The sequence below is a fragment of the Elaeis guineensis genome, chromosome 1 (assembly GCF_000442705.2).
Source record: "Elaeis guineensis isolate ETL-2024a chromosome 1, EG11, whole genome shotgun sequence".
Taxonomy (NCBI): Eukaryota; Viridiplantae; Streptophyta; class Magnoliopsida; order Arecales; family Arecaceae; genus Elaeis; species Elaeis guineensis.
Window position 1 is genome coordinate 112,566,037 of NC_025993.2, and position 16,840 is coordinate 112,582,876.

At 37.2% G+C, this 16,840-nt stretch overlaps 1 protein-coding gene across 1 annotated transcript; it reads right to left on the minus strand.

Moving 5' to 3' along the window:
- Positions 1–16,300, minus strand: LOC105038586 (protein TORMOZ EMBRYO DEFECTIVE). The gene is made up of 14 exons (XM_010914433.4): positions 15,895–16,300; positions 14,937–15,119; positions 13,893–14,042; positions 9,156–9,373; positions 8,760–9,045; positions 8,353–8,487; positions 7,826–7,944; positions 5,772–5,928; positions 5,429–5,675; positions 5,262–5,338; positions 3,465–3,584; positions 1,557–1,687; positions 1,314–1,488; positions 1–645 (listed from the first exon to the last, which is right to left on the minus strand). The coding sequence occupies exons 1-14, from the start codon at positions 16,198–16,200 to the stop codon at positions 253–255; spliced, it is 2,697 nt and encodes an 898-aa protein (XP_010912735.1). The 5' UTR covers positions 16,201–16,300; the 3' UTR covers positions 1–252.
- Positions 16,301–16,840: the final 540 nt, after the last annotated feature.

Below are 16,840 nucleotides of genomic sequence, written 5' to 3' on the forward strand. Positions count from 1 at the left end.
TGAAACAGTAAAAGCAATGGTATAACATTAAAACAAATAATCTGTCACCCACCAATTTCACGATCTACAAACGTGCCTGAGCTTACAGTCCAGAGCAATAAATTGCTGGCCAGAAGTTGTACAATTTTGTCAGGAAACAAAAACATTAAAAGGAAAAGGAAAAAGTAAAAGCACGCAAAGCTAAATAGTACAACAATGCAGGGCATCTGAGCCTCGTGAACAAAGGGGTGCGCAAGCCGGGGAAAAAAAAAATTAAGCCTCCACTGAAATAACAGAGCCATCCTCATGTGAAGCCACCTTGACTTTCTTCAGTGAGCCTCCTTTTGATTTCCTGGATTTTCTTTTCTTGGAAGCAACCTTTTCCTCAATCTCAGAGACCAGAATTGGATCATTGTGACCACTCTCATAGGTATGATCTATTTGATCGTTGATTTTGGGCAACCCTTGTTCAACTTTCAAATCATTTTCTGAGAGCAACATAGACTCGGCTTTTGTTGGCAATGTGCCAGTTTCAGGATCTATAACAGACATTTTTGTTAGAATATAATCCAACAAAAAAGTGCTTCTTACGAGCCTGTCAATCCTGCCGAAATGTCTCTGTGAGTACGGTATTAGGCCCTCGAGGAGTTCACTAACGCCTTTGATCTGAGAAGAACGAACACCAGTATTTGGTCAAATAATGGAGAATTACTTGTTTTGATTAGGAGGTGATATTGGATATTCCAATTATAGTCATCTAGATAGAATATCAGTAATGTCAAAGTAAAACAGATAACACGCACATTGAAAAAATTACATGAAACACACACACATATAATGAAAAAAAATAAAACCTTGATGCATAAAAGCCAGTGACCAACAGCATGAATTAAGTAAAACTGCTGTTCAGTTTTAATACAGTGCATGGCTATTGAAATTGCTAGATAAGCAGAGAGCATCACGGTTATTCTTGGAAGAAAACTTACTGCAAAGCAAAGAGCAACAACAGTGAAGAAAAATAGTCAGAACAGAATGGAAACCATACAAGTTTAGGTCAACTGGCTAGTATGAAGCAGAAAGCACAAATACCATTAAACTACCACGAAGCAGTGAGATTGCAGCTTTGGCTTATGTTGCACTAAGGGCTTTAGATTTGATAATAATTTATTGTGGATAAAAACAGTTATGAGTAAACTACCATTTCATAGTTGGAAACTAAATGCAACTTTTCAGCTTAGAGGGCAATAATGGTTTTAAATCTATTCATACATTACCAATAAATATTGAAAGTTATTCTAACCATGGGGGGGGGGGGAGAGAGAGAGAGCATTTACCTCCATAATCTCAGTTGGAGGAAAGATACTGAAAATCTGAAAAAGCACAAACTGTGCCACATGACATAGTTTGGGCTTTGTATTCCATTCACGAACATATTCAAGAAGCACTCGCAATTCTTCCTTCCCAAGACCACTAAGAGCTTTCTCTATTGGATCTTCAGTGTCTCTTATCCTGGATGGACATCCAAATTTGAGCCAGCACAAATAGCAAACGAGATAAGGCTTACAGACTGTTGCTACCTGCATAGCTGTGAAAACAATTCAAAGAGCTTATGCGGTCTTCGAAGTTCAAATGCAAGTTGAATTGCTCTTATATAATCAGCAGCTGATACAGCATTTTCCAGTTCTTGACCTCTTAATATTGCAACCTCCTGTATTGGCAACAATTACAACTCAAAAAATAAAATCATCACTGAAATTTTATACCACTTGAAACGAACTTCACATCAAAGAAAACCATGACAAGCTCAAAAATTCTATACTGCTTTAAATGAACTTCACATTGAAGAAAACTATGAGAAGCTAACCAAAACTGAACGTGCACATGCTTCTCTTGAAAATTTTAAATTTCAGATGCCGCCTGCACAACATTTTTCATGACTTAAAGCAAAACATGAAGGAGAATCCTCGCCTTCAATTTATATGATCAAGCATTTTTTTTCCAACATGGGACTATTGCTCCACATGAGTGCAGCGCACCAATCTGCTCCTATATGGGCAGTGCAGGGTTGGTCCGGTATATTCTAGGGTGTTATATTGGCCATTCAACCCAGTAATGGCCTGTACACTTGACTTTCAAACATTGCTTGGGAGCTTGCTATTAAGAAATTCAAAAGAAAAATACCATTCGAAAAATCTAAAAGACACCTTAAAATTTTAGAGGGATTTTTTAAGGGAAAGAGAAGTCTGTTGATAGTGGATTCACGAGATTTAAGCTTGGATTTGCTAGTTACTAGCTTAGTATATAGGTATTTGGATAAGAAGGATCTGATTACAATTTTATTTCATACTGTGTAGATCATAAGATATGTGCTATTACTTGGTACTCAATATGAGGCCAATCATCATTTTTGTTAAAATTTACATGTTCAAATAACCATATTTTACATTTGGATATATAATTAAATGGTCAGATGTCTAATAAGAAAATTGTTATCAAACAATTCACCATAACATAATTTTCATAAAATTTTTATTCATTTTATATAAATTCTGATGGTTATCCACAGTTATAGGTTTTCAGCCATAAACACTAAAGCCATAAATCCAAATATTTTCAATGATATAGTGTCCTCTAGAAGTGTCTACCATATATATGTTCTTGCTTGTTTTATATTTCTCTAAATTTTCTTTCTTTTTCATTTCTCATAATTGCTGGACCAAATTTGCTGAAACTGAAGATGAAACTGCCAAACCCACCGAAACACTCAGAATCAAAATTCAGTAGAACCAACCTTTTAAAATCAAAACCAAGTGTTTGAACCTGGTTTCAAAACATATTTTATATTACAAAAGCAATCACAAGCAGCCTCCATCTTTTAAAAAAAAAAAAAAAAATTCTAGCACATGATATTGTGCCTTTTCGGACAAATTTTATATGAATCTTTCCATGCTACTGTTTGCTTGTACCAAACACATTCCAATGTACTGTATCAACCACAGGCTTGACGCCTGATGCTTCCATCTATGTTTGGTGCGTCCCAGCTTCAGACTTTTGAAAAATGCTTATAACCAGGTCAGAAATCAGTCTCAAATTTTTCAAAGGATTCAGGTTTCAATAGATATTTGTTGAAATATGAATCATGCTTGAGATTATTGAGATCACTTCACCTCTAGCATAAAATGTTGCAGCACATAAAGATTAAAAGTAGTGGAGACAATCTTTTGTAGTTACATATAGTGGTCTAAAATAAGACTGCACCATGATGTAGAAATCCATTTAAAACATTTCTTGAGAAAAAGAATGATTCAAGGTTAGAACTACAGTATAATGGAGGTTTAGGCTGCTGCATAAATGTTTAGACTGATAAATCCCAAAAAGGTATAAAATGCATGGAAAAAATAAAAAAAATAAAAGGAAGAAACCAAGTTTTTAGTGCCTTATTGAATCAACTAATATCATGGATGAATGGTAGCAAATGCACTTACTTCTTTATGAAAGGCTTCCTGCTTATCTGCAGCAGTACAGTCATGCCACAAATTAACAATGGCATCAGTACCACCAGTAGCCAGCATTTCTGTCTTCCTGCCAACAGCCAATGCCCAAACCTGCATTGTAAACCAAATGAACAAAGTGAAAAGGGTAAATCCATTCATATAACCATGCAGTTATGAGTAATCAGAAATATGCAGCTAGAAGACTCTCCTGCGTAAATGATCTGTTAATATGTGCATCCATGATATCGTCTAAGTTCGGACTGAGAAGTAGCAATGCACCAAAGGGTGGGGATAATGATTAAATGCAGTGTCAATTTTTCGGCAATGAAATTAATGGTGGGTATCAAGAATGCTATAATTAAGTTGACCCAACCGCATGACTCTGTACATCCAACAATTGGAGTCCTTTTGTGCATAGAATGCACAAAAATCAATGAAATGAGATATGTCACAAACTACCAGAAGGACAAAGCACAAATATAAGGCTTCAGAAGTGTTCAAATAGGAATATCTATGACAATAGCAAGGACTTCGGTGCCAATGTCAGTACATACCACGCAGGTTGATGAATGGCAGGGTATAGAAGTTTCTGTACCAAAATATCATCCATGGCAGTCTGCTTCGATCCTTGCCAAGAAGCCTGTTTTCTGAATTGGGATCAAGCATGTGACTGGCACAGCAAACTACAGTACCACTCCAGCCCAATTGGGATGGATACAGAATGCAATACTTCATCTTGGAGCCTTGCATCATAGCAAATATTTGCAGGTAATGGGTTTTTGGTGACCAATGTTGCAAAATTGAACAGAAAAGCAATCAAAAAGGCAATATTTATCGGTCACAGCTAATACATGAACTTACTCTTAACTTATTGGTTTTCAGAGGTTCAAAACAAGAGAATTAAGAACAGGCATCCAATCAAACAATTCCTACAGATAAAGACGTAAATTTGGACAGACCTGCACAGGCCATCAGACCAGACATTAAAGATCCAGACAGCAACCTGATTAGGCCACATCTGATAGAATCCATGGCCAAATACTAGTTCCTCTATCTAAACTTGGACCTGACCTATTGCAGAATAGCACAGTTTGAATACCAAATGAATGCACCCAACAAGGTCGGACCATAAAATAATGAAAATTAAGATATTGATCAGATGACAAACTGTCAGTGAATGGATTCTTTGCATCTCATACGAAAAGATTCTAGATGACTGTATATTTTGCTCCTTATACTTGGAATTTTAGGAGCAAATGTTTGAATAGATAAGCAGCATCTTACAACGATATCATCAAATGCATACAGTTGCAAAGGACACCTCATCAAGAGAGACAACTACAGAACCCATATACAGAAAATATAAGAGTACATGCAAAACTGATGCAAAAGAATCAAATTTAAGGACAGCACATAAAACATGTGCCACAACATGGACGCCAGCAGGTAGGATCTACATCATGCTTGACCCTGATGCCCTACAGCCCTAATGAAAAGAGAACAGATAAGCATATACTTCTATGATGTTCATTTGAATATTGAGAAGCCAGTCAGGTTAAATTTCCACTAGAGGCAGTGCTCCAAATATATACAGTTTCAAAGTACACCCACATCAAGGGAGAGCCACAGAACACAAAAATGGAGTCTATACATAACAGAGAGGGTGAAAGGACATCATAAACCGACAAAACATGTTGTGTAATATGTATTTAAAACTATAAGATTCCATTCTCTCTTGCTAAAAATTCTCATGGCACAAAAGTCAGAGAGGTAGAAACAGCTTACTACCTTGCCTTCATGTTGATCATAAGTAGCAATGCACTCATTTGATTTGATTGTCCATAGCTTGACCAAGCCATCACCACCTGAAAGAAGAAATGTCCAGGTTAAAGAGGTTGTGCACGAGAATCCAATAAATGCAACATTTAATATCAAAAGCAAGTTTGCCGATTTACCGCATGAAACAAACTGGGTTCCACGTGAAAGAAATGAGGCTCGTAACACACTTGAAGTATGGCCTTCAAATGTTTTTAAGCATGAACCATCAGAAACAGCCCATATTTTTATGCTTCTATCACCAGAAGCTGTCATTACACATTGATCTACTGGAGAGAACTCCACAGACCAAATTCCCCTCCTGTGCCCCTTAAGTACAGCTACAGATACCAGATCGGGAAGCCGCCATAAGCAAGCAGTATGATCCTAAACAAAAGAAAGGTGTACAGAACATTTATCAACAATCCAAAATACGTTTAATAGGACAAGCTAAAAATATTTGTAGCAGGATAACATATTAACCTCAGAACCACTGCAAACAAGACTATCATTCGGGGAGACAGCAAGAGAATTAATGTCTTTATCATGTGCAGCTACAACAGCTTTTGCTTTTAGTACAATCTCCTGATCAGCATCTTCAGCAACACCTTCCATACTCCACACTTTAATTGTACGATCACTGGTAAAACAGCAACAATATGACATTAGATGAAGCAGTGCCATAGTCAACAATGTACTCAGATATATGAAAAGGAAAAAATATATATATATTTCAGCCCAATTCCAAAGCATCATATTGTGAGCCGCACATGTCATTTGTCCCACAAAAAAATAAATAAATAAATAAATAATAAACTCAAGTGTTTCTTATAAAAATAAACCTCCACTCATGCTAAAGGTTTGGAGAGATTTAAGCCAATAATTAAGTGAACTCCCAGAATCCAAGTACTATTATAAGAAAAAATCAACCAGAAATTGAATCTGTTCACAAAAAATTAGATATTGGTCCAAGTTGTTTAACAACTGTGACAACAATAATCAATCAAATGTGTAATTCTGTATGTTGCACAAACAAATGTTAATTAACTAAATTAATGAAATTTCCTCCCGTACATTTAAAGCAGGAATCTTACACAAGCCCTCAAAACAATTAAGGAAAACAAGCTCTGGTAAAGACAAAACACATCAGCATCAGTTAACAGCGACCAAAACCTTTGCAACACCAAAACAACACTGAGTGGACTGAACAGTTGATACATTGTGCTGTCACTGTTTGAATCTACATACAATTCAAACAAACAGTTCTTTTAAATCACAGCAAATCATAGAATGCAAGTTTACTGAGATACTGAAAGTGCATGTTACTATGTTCTTTGTGATACAGCCTATGTTGTATGTACCATGAAGGAACACATCCTCTTATTCATCTGAGAAAGCCCATGCGAGAAATGCAGCAACACCAATTAATGTTTTGGACTATCATATTTTAGCAATCTCAACTAATGTTGCTCCTTGCCCCTATAATATCTGTATCCCATCTAAGATATTCGTGTAGCATTTCAACATGTATATAATTTATTATAGTAAATTCAGCTACGTACTCATAAGATAATTTCATTATTTAACCATCTAGAAAATCAATTTCTAAGAACTAACTCATGTTCTGCTATAACAGAATTCTTGTGGCTAAGCTAGGGAAAAGTAAATAGAAGACATTTGGGACATTTGTTGAAGGCCCAAGGTTTATAGTACTAGCAGCAGTGCCTTATCAGTGCAATATCACATTGACACATGCCATGCCTAATGGCGCCGGCACAGCAAAACTGAGATGTCATACCATGTGTCAGTACAGTTCCATACCAAGTTGTTAGTACTTGTACAATATGGCAGGTACAAACTAGTATACACCAGCGCTTTGGTCAATGGCTAAAGCTTTTCAATGTCAAAAAGTAACAGAAAGCTAACTCCTCTCATTTGTAGGCAAACCAGCTCATAAAACCATTTCTTCTTAGAGTTGAAGAGTTTGACAAACATGTTGAGCCAATATATGAGAAAACAAAAAATTAGTCAAAATCTACATAAATCAGTTAATTTGAAGAAAGAGCTTGTTCCGTTTTAACCTTCAAAATTCCCAAAATCAAGTTGTCAGAGATTTCTGACAAGTAATAGAATGAGTATGTGAAAACATTTTTATAGAAGTAAAAGTCTCATGAGGCCTATGAGAACAAAAGAAAGCAAGCATCTGACTGGCAGCTAAAACTTAAAAATGGAATAAACTTCCTGCTAGATTAAGCAAAACAGTCTAAGTTTTCCATCCAATGTATTAAAGGAGAGAGATAAAGAGACCAAGATGGATGGACAAAACATGCATGAGACAAAAGAAAGCATGCGTCAAACTACTAGCTAAAACTTAAAAACAGAAAATAAAATAAAAGATTCTGCTAGAATAAGCAAAACAGGCTGGCTTGTTCCATCTGATGCATTAATTGGCATATGATAAGGAAAAGAGGGGGGGAGGACTGCAAGATGGGCACAGCAAACAAAGATCAGTTATTATATTTTCTTGGCAAACTCACCAACTGCCACTAACAAAAAAACTCTTCCGTTTCTTCGAAAAAGCAACTGCTCCAACAGCTCCCATATGGCCTCTACCAATACCTATGCAATGTCTGCTTTCAATGTCCCACACTCTCACCTATAACCAAAAAGAGATCAAATCACTTTGAACGCAATGGAAAAGGTAAAAATGCCTTAGAGGATTAGTTCTCCATTAAATATCTGAGAGTGAATAAAAAGCAGAATAAACAGAGAGAACAGGGTGGGGGAAAGAGAGGGAAAAGAATAAGAAGAACACTTAAGCTCATAACAACCGTAGGGAAGAACCAGCACAATTGAATGCTCAATGAGATATGATCATTTTTCAGAGATACTAATTGACAACTGCTATAAAAGGTGCACAACTAAATACCAGGTAAAAGCCATTGTTCAAGCTACATTATGTAAATGGCCCTACTGTTAAACTCCAGGCCAACTCTTAATTTCCAGCAATCTATATGGCCGGTCACTTCATTGATGATTGTGAGTTAGAAGGAAGGTTACTTACACTATTGTCCTTGCTTCCAGTTACCACTAGTGTCCTCCCTGAACTTGAAATGCATGTGTCAAGGCACACAACAATATCTGTGTGCCCTGACAATACATAAGCACATGACATGGATGCAACATCATAAACTCGCACCTGCACAAGAGGCAAGATTAAATTCTCAGAATAGATTGGAAGTGCCACCTCAAATAGAATGTAAGAAGCCTAAAAAGCATCAAAAGAAAACAATTTTATACAAATAAGATACATAAAATGTGAGGATAAGAAAAGAAAGCAATATAGATGATTGCAACCAAAATAAAATCCATTTTGCAATAAATCTGTCAACAACATCATCAAAATTACCATGATCAACAGGATGAATGAAATAAATTTAAATTAGAAAACCAGATAAAACAACAGCTTACCTGTTCCAAATTTGTAGCCACAGCAAGATACTGTTCATCTCCACCCAAGAACCTCATATCAAGAATCTCTTCGTTATAACCAACAAGACGTTTGCACAGGTTCAACTCAAATTCCCCTTCAACAGATTTGATAGGGGAATAAAACAGAAACTGCTGGTCGGCAGTAACACAGAGCAATCCTTGATCCGACGGTAATATCACAGCTGATGTAAATCCTCTTCTGGAGTCTTCCTCATCTGAGCTAAGAGTTGCATCTGAAGATTGCTGCTCATACATACAAACTGCACTGTTGGAAAAGTAAAACTAGGATTAGTTCCATAAGCAATATACAGAAGAAATTGAAGCAATGAAAGAACTAGCAGTGACTAATCCAAAGTTTGTAGAACAATCATATACCCTTCTGAGTTCCACACGCGTACAATTCCACGCTCACCGACTGTCAAAAAATAAATTGGCGAACTACTTGCTTTTCTCTTCCCAGCTGGCAATTCAGACAGGCCCAAACAAGCTGACAAGCTAGTCCCCAATTGAATAACGGAAACAGTTTCCACCATCTCATATGTCGGTATTGTGATCTTAAAGATATAATTATGCAGGTCCCATATATTCACGACCTGAGGTAGCTTTCTCGATTAGTTTCTTTCTGCTAACTTAAAATAACAAGAATAGGTTGCATGATATAAGATACGTTTATGAGGGATGGCAACTACATGCAAATTGGAGATGTTTCAGACAGTATTTTAACAAAAGAAGCAAAATAGCCAAACAGAAAATGAAGGAATAACAAGGTATGTCATATACAACCACATAGAAGTAAACCAAACAAAAAAATAGTCAGATCCTATCCAACATCAATTTTCTGAAGAACAAATTGTAAGGCCAATCAAAAAGCCAAGCCAGTTCAGCCAATCAAATAAGATTACTAATTTTCTGTATAAACTTTAAGTTGTTCTATTGAATAGGCTGATTAGGGTTTGAAAGTAAGAAGTCAAGGTTCAAGTGAAATTTGAGAGAGACTATTTTTAGAAATTGTCAACTCATGCATTCAAGTGTTCACTCAAGGAGGTTTCTCATGCATACTATGTTCAGATAATTGGTGTAATAGACTAAGAAAAGGATCTGAACATTAAATTGAATTACAGAATTTAAGTATCATAGCATGTCATACAGAATGCAAGCAATGTTGCTGATGGAGACTAAGGTTGCTTAATCAGGTCTAAATGTTTTTGCAGATCCATGTTAACATTTGTAACTCAACAATTCAGCAGATAACATCAAGACCAGCAAATATAATTCAAAACAGCCAACACAACAAAGAAAAAACCAAGCATGTTTCACTTCTAGCACAGAAGATAACTGACTAATAAGCATGATCATATCCCATAAGATAACACCATCTCCGCGAGTTAAACCATAGTTATCTAGATTTTATGGTGGCCCAAAGGAGATTGATCTGATTTGATGTGATCCAAAAAAATAGGACTGCTGACAGATATCCAAGGCCAAAACAACAAATAACTAGCAAGAAAGAATGGTATACAGGAAAGCAAACATGAGCCAAATGGGGTGCAAGAAAAGCAGCAACTTAGTAGGTAGATAGAGAAAGTAACCAAGAAAGTGATAAAAAAGGAAGGAGAAAAGCACAAGTTATAAGAGGATTATTTACCAAAATGGACAGAAGGGTCTTCATTCCTCACATTAATGGGAAGAAAAAGTTGAAGGAATTGTAATCAAACCATGACTGGAGAGATACCGAAGAATAAAAGTGAACAGAGAAGAAAAAAGAAAGTTCGACATTGATCCCATATTTATTTGGAAGAACCAGATGCATAGATAGTCATATTTAATTCTGAATATTTTTGCCAAACATACTATCTATACTCATTAGTCAGAATATTTATCCATAGTTAGTCACCCAGTTTATTTCCCCAAATATCACTATAGGAATAATTATTAAAATTGGATGGAGATTTCATGTCAAATTTCTCTTCCTTTATGTGAAGTGAATCCTCCCTGCATGAATGATGATTTGAGAGAATTCCTTCAGCCCATCCTCACCTGTCCTCATAAAAAGATTAGAACAAATAATCTACCCACATTCTCAAAGAATTTACTTCCACCTCAAGTTGTAAGTTTAAAAGTGTCAATCCTTAAATTAGTACAGCATCAGCAACAAGCTCCTATTAAAAGCGACTGCCTAAAAGGTTATTGTTAAATGTAAGGGAACAAGGTGATTGCACTGCTCTAGTAGATATTGTCAATAACAAAAACAAGTGTGTCACCATACATATACCAGATTATTGGCAACAATTAGGCTGACAGATTAAACAATTGAAAATGGAACTACAGATTAACCATCATTTAGAAAAGCTAAGCAAGCCACTAACACCGAATCTAATGCAGGGAATAGGGAAACTAAAATGTTTGGAGTGAAATATTGTGGCTAGACCTTCATTAGATGGTGGGCTAGGATGATACTTTCACTTTTCCAGAAAATAATGCAACATGAATCAGTTATTTTTAAAAAATAACAAATAAGAAGTCCATAGATTATAGATACAACTATTGCATAACATCACTTAATATATATGCACATAACAGCAAACTCTACGCAAGGATTTGCAGCAACCTACGCTATGTAACCAAGAAAAGAACCAAGATCTAACAATATTATGCTTCAATATTTAGAAAATGATGTGACATAATAATTTTATTACATTTATCAAAACATTATGACCAAAGAGTTAGTGAACTGAAGTATACAACGAAGCAACATTTTCCCTCATGATCATCGCAATAACTACCTGTCCAAGGTTTTCAGAACCATCCTGAATCAGACGGCTCGGGGCATGCCGAATTGAATCGACAGGGAACCAGGATGATTCCGGCTTGAAAAGCGGCACATGCCAACGCCGAAAGAAAAAAAGAGGAAAACAGAGGAAGAGAGAGAGGAGAGGGAGAGAGAGGAGGGGCCGCCGGAGACCGCCAGTGGCCTGTGGCGGCCGTCGGAGGGCCGCGGAAGCCTTCGCGGCTCCGTTCACCTGATAAGACTGTTAAACGAGAGAAAAAGAGAGAGAGGGGAGAACAACTTACCGAAGGGAGGATGGGACGGCGGAGGGGCTATCAGAGGTTTATGGATGGCGCCGTGGCCAGCGGACGGCAGAAATCGTGCGAGTGGAGTCGCGGCCACGGAACAGGAGCGACAACGATTGTTCACGCATCGGCCCTTTTTTAAAAACAGAGATGAACAGTGAAGGCGGCAAATCATTTGCTGGCTTCACTGTTTAAGAGATTTTTTTAAAAAATTTAAAAATAGTGAAGTCCGCAATCAGATTGTCGGCTTCATTTTTTTGAATTTTTTTTTTAAAAAGCAAAAACAGTGAAGCCGGCAAATGATTTGCCGGCTTCACATAAGTTTCGATTTTTTTAAAAAAATCTGTAAAACAGAGACGTCGTCCAACGGCCACGATGGCCCCTCCGACTCCTTCCCCTCCCTCTTCTTTCTTCCCCCCTCTCTCTCTATTTCTCTCTCTTTCTCTCTTTTTCTCCTTTCAATTCCCTTCCTTGTGTCGGTTCGCGCTAGTCCGATATGATACAGACCGTACCGACCCATACCGCCAGTCGGCCGGCACGGACTCCGATATCGAGTCCGCGAATCTTGTACCAAACTTGTACTAGATATTTTACTTTAGCTTTGTGGAAGGTTCTTAGCCCATCAAACTGACCAAGGGTTGCATCAGTTGTTATTCTAAGCTTTTCGAAAACATTTTCACAAATCCTGCACATACTTTCTAAAGTTTTCTCTTTGTCATCCCTTCAACACAATGCAAAGCTCCACCCTTTCCAAGGACTGCTTATTTCTTTGCTAGACATGCCCAAACCATGTCAGCCAGCGATCCACCCTTTTACCCACAATTAACGCAACTCTATTTTATCTATTGCATCCATTTCTCAATCACTTGATCTTACTTTTACTAAATGCTCATGTGAATGTTTTCCTCGCCCATGTTATCTTGTCTACATGCATCATTTTTATTGCAAAACATGCTGTAAGATGCAGTTTTATACGACTTATTATAGTCAATATCAGGTTTTATTGTGTCTTGCATGCTCTACTTCTATTAGATCTTTTTTATTCTATCATTCTTTTGTGTAACAGTCCCAAGATGCCATGATCATCTTTATTTCTACTAAATAAAGCCCTATGCTTTGCTTTAGTTCTAGTTTTCAATCCCTTCACACCCTTCCAATAATTCTTACACAGCACTTAATGCCACCTTAGTCTCAGCAATTAGCTATATTGTCTAAAAATTGCATGGTTATGGGAACTTTCCAAAAATATTAGTTGTCATCCCATCTATCATAATTGTAATTTGTGCAGTGAAATGGATTTGCTGTCAACTCTTGGCCCCTTGGGGCGGAATTCACTTCTATTGTCGTAGCTATATCATTTGTCGTTGCTCTATCATATCCAAATGTTACATTTTTAATGTATAATTTCTTTCAACCTGGATATTACCTCTCACAGTACATTATCATAGTTCCTTCATGTCAACTAAGATGATAAGAAAAATCTTCTCTTCTCTTCAAATATCACCACCATGGTTTAACCTCCGAGCATTAATAAAAATTAATTATCCAATTTATATAATTATCTAATTTATGTTATAGTTGGAGCAACTGGTTCTTTAATTTTTTTTCATATTTGGAGCTTCTTTCTAATTGCAAAGTGATAATCCAATGTCAAACCATCCACCTCAGAACAATGGTGGTGGTGTCCTGTATTCTCTTCAGTATAAGAAAGAAAGAAAGTAAGATGAAAGGTGTTAATAAGGAGAAAATCATATAGACCAAAATAATTTAATTCCAACAGCATGTACCATGTAGAAAAAGTTAATAGTTTCACCATTACTGGCAAAATGTCATCCCCCATTAAAAATAAATTATGGAAATCCGTAACATAAGTCATCATGAAAGCTTGAATCATATTAAACTTCATGTTTTTAGCATATATCGACCATCCGAAGCAATGCATAAACATCAAACATATTGAACTATGTCAAAAAAGCAACCTTTTTTTGAGATATCTGCAATATATACATGGTTAAGCAAGATTAAAAATTTCATCCATACCTTATCTCTTCCAGCACTGAGCAAAGTTTGTCCATCTTCAGATAGTGCCAAGGAAGTCACCGGCGAGAAGTGTTTTTCCATCACTGCAACACACTTTTTACTTTCAAGATTCCAAACTCGTATGCTTGCATCATCACTTCCTGATAAAAGCTGGGACATTCATCACATCTGGTCAAATACAAAATGCAGATATCCAAAGACTCAAAGATAAAAGAGTGAAAATCATCACATTTAGATGTTCTGTCACCACATTCGAATTTCTCTTGCCAATGAAAAGAATAAATTAATGGACCAGCGGTAGCACAAAGAGAGAAAAATGCTTCACAGCACAAAGCAATTGTAACCTCTACAAATGTTACACACAAGGGTTCTTTGTGAAATATCAATGCATCTGTATAACATTATGCCAGAAAATAAGTGGTCCATTGTGTCAGTCTAGATGCACTAGAAGACCAATCTTCATTTTATTTGAAGGCAGAGGCATGCATGAAAGATTGAGAAACAACTCAGCCACTTTTATCAAGTGCATGCCTCCATCATACATGGAATTCATAGACTAGCAAAGTCTTGGAAGTCTTGATGGATGGCAACTCTATCACATATGAACAAGATTGTCATCATCAGTATGTCATGGCATTTTTCTTTTGTCTTGGGTTGTTATATTAATATCTCTGAGTTCACTTCACATGCCCAAAAGCATTAAAAAAGCATAGTGTGACAACATTAACATATGAATATCCATCATATGGTCCAGCTCCGATTACAGTAGTGAATATATATAGCTTTTTCTGAGTTTAGTGAACTTGCCACCCCATTTCCATTGTAATATACAAAGTTATGTTTTGATCTACTTGTGTTGAATAAAGTCAATAAACAATGTTTAGCATTTACCACATCCTTTGTTTCACAGCTACAGTAAAGCAACAGTATGCACATACAAAGGCAAAAGGATAGGCCAAAAATAAATGGCACAATAACCATGCTATAATAAATAACATTTTTGTGAAATCACACAAGAATAATACTTGCATGTTTTGCACTTACTAGTAAGCGGTTTGGATCACTATGGAATGCAATGCTCGTCACAACACCTTGGTGACCTTTGAAGAAATGTGTGCAAAAGCCACCATCCACATCCCAGACACAGACCCTTTTATCTGCCCCTGCTGTAGCAATCAATCCGCCAGAAGAATGGCATGCTATGCCCATCACTGGACCATCATGTCCCTAGTCAAAAATAAGTAAATATGTAAATATGTTTCCTCTATATACAGAGAACACAGAATATTCATCAAACTCCTTAATGGAACAACGATGTCAACTATAGCTTTCTTTTTTTATTTCCAGCAGTTATAGAAATCAGATTAGTATGGGTGCTACATGATTCCCTTCACTCTGTTATCTTTTAGCCCACTCACCTATGTTAATTTTATGCTGAGCCTTATATAACCTCTAGCGAGAAAGATAATTTGAGAAGCACTAGAACCATTTCGTCCTGCTATGATTAGAGATTCTTTAAAACATACAAGCATAGTAATATTAGAATATAATGATTTCTGCGAAAATCTCAAACAATCGCTACAAAAACTGGTTTTTCTTTATATTAAACAAACTAAGTATTACACAGTATTTACCAAAGTCGAACCAGTTAATTTTAAAAGAATAAATAAACAAGCACCATACATTGTAAGGTTAATCCTGACTTATAAAACAATGAACTTTACATTCTTCGCCAATAACTTTTTACCACAGATATGTCTATTTGTACCACTACAAATAACCAAAATTGAGACTTTTATATTCGAAGAACCTAGTTGCCATGTTTATCCTGTTTCTGAGTGCTGCAATTCAGCTCAGTGGAAAACAAAACACGACTTTATTTCAACTGGAAAAAGTAAAATTAAACAAAAAAAAAAAAAAGGGAAGATATGAGAAACCAAGAAAATAGTGATGATAAGTCTTCTTGCAATTTTCTCTATTTATTTGATGTCGTTGAGTATACCTTCCAAGAACGGATGCACTTGAGGGAGGAAAGGTCCCAGACGCGAATCAGACGACTGTGGCTCGCGGAGAAGAGGAAGCGGTCGTCGGGGCTGAGGGCGAGGGCGGTGACGGCCTCGGAGTCGCCCTCGATGGTCGCCCGAACGGAGGCATCAGCAGTGTCAACGACCTTGATCTGCTCGCCGCAGGCGCAGGCGAGGAAGGAGCCGTCGGAGGAGACGGCGAAGGCGCCCCCGCTGTAAAACTGCTGCAGCGAGGAGACGCACCGGTAGTTCCGCTTCAGGCCAACCAGAGATGGCGTCGCCATCGATGGCGGCCGTGATTCTTGCGATGGTTTGGGAGGTCCCGGCGAGGGGGGCAGGGAGAACACGGAAGGAAGAGCAGCGGGTTTGAGAGGGTTTTGCGACCGAGGGTTTGTTTAATGGGTTGGTGATTGATGAGTTAATGGGCCTTTTATGGGCCGCTATCGTTAGCTAAGTTTTCTTTCTCTTTGTTTTAATGGGTTTCAAAACGGTAGCCTTACAGGGCTAAACACATGCAATGATGCACAATTGGCCTCCATATACACATGCACGGCTTCGATGGACGCTAACCTAAATATAGTACTTTTAACAACCAATAATATGGGATAAGCATCACAATATTGGAGAGGAGTCTCTCTATAAATCAATATTTGAAGCCATGAGGACTAGTTGCATAATATAAGCCTTCCCAAGCCGCTCTTGGTTCCATGCTAGGGTTTTACATTGTCAACTCATGAATTCTAAAGATTGTGTTGGGGGTAATTTTGTCTTGATCGAAGATGTGAAGCATATAAGGATATCTTGGGCCCCATCAGATTCTCTTGATTTATTTGCTCCAATTATCGATCCAATTTTTGGCTGCGGTCTTTGCTCCAGCAAGCCATCTCCATTGATCCTTGATGCTAGTCGACCCAGCAATGAGCT

Coding starts and splice junctions, on each gene's coding strand:
- LOC105038586 (XM_010914433.4), bottom strand. CDS start 16,200: ATGGCGACGCCATCTCTGGTTGGCCTGAAGCGGAACTACCGGTGCGTC. Junction 9,046..9,155: donor CGCGTGTGGAACTCAGAAGG/GTATATGATTGT, acceptor CTTTTCCAACAG/TGCAGTTTGTATGTATGAGC. Junction 5,339..5,428: donor AACCCAGTTTGTTTCATGCG/GTAAATCGGCAA, acceptor TTCTTCTTTCAG/GTGGTGATGGCTTGGTCAAG.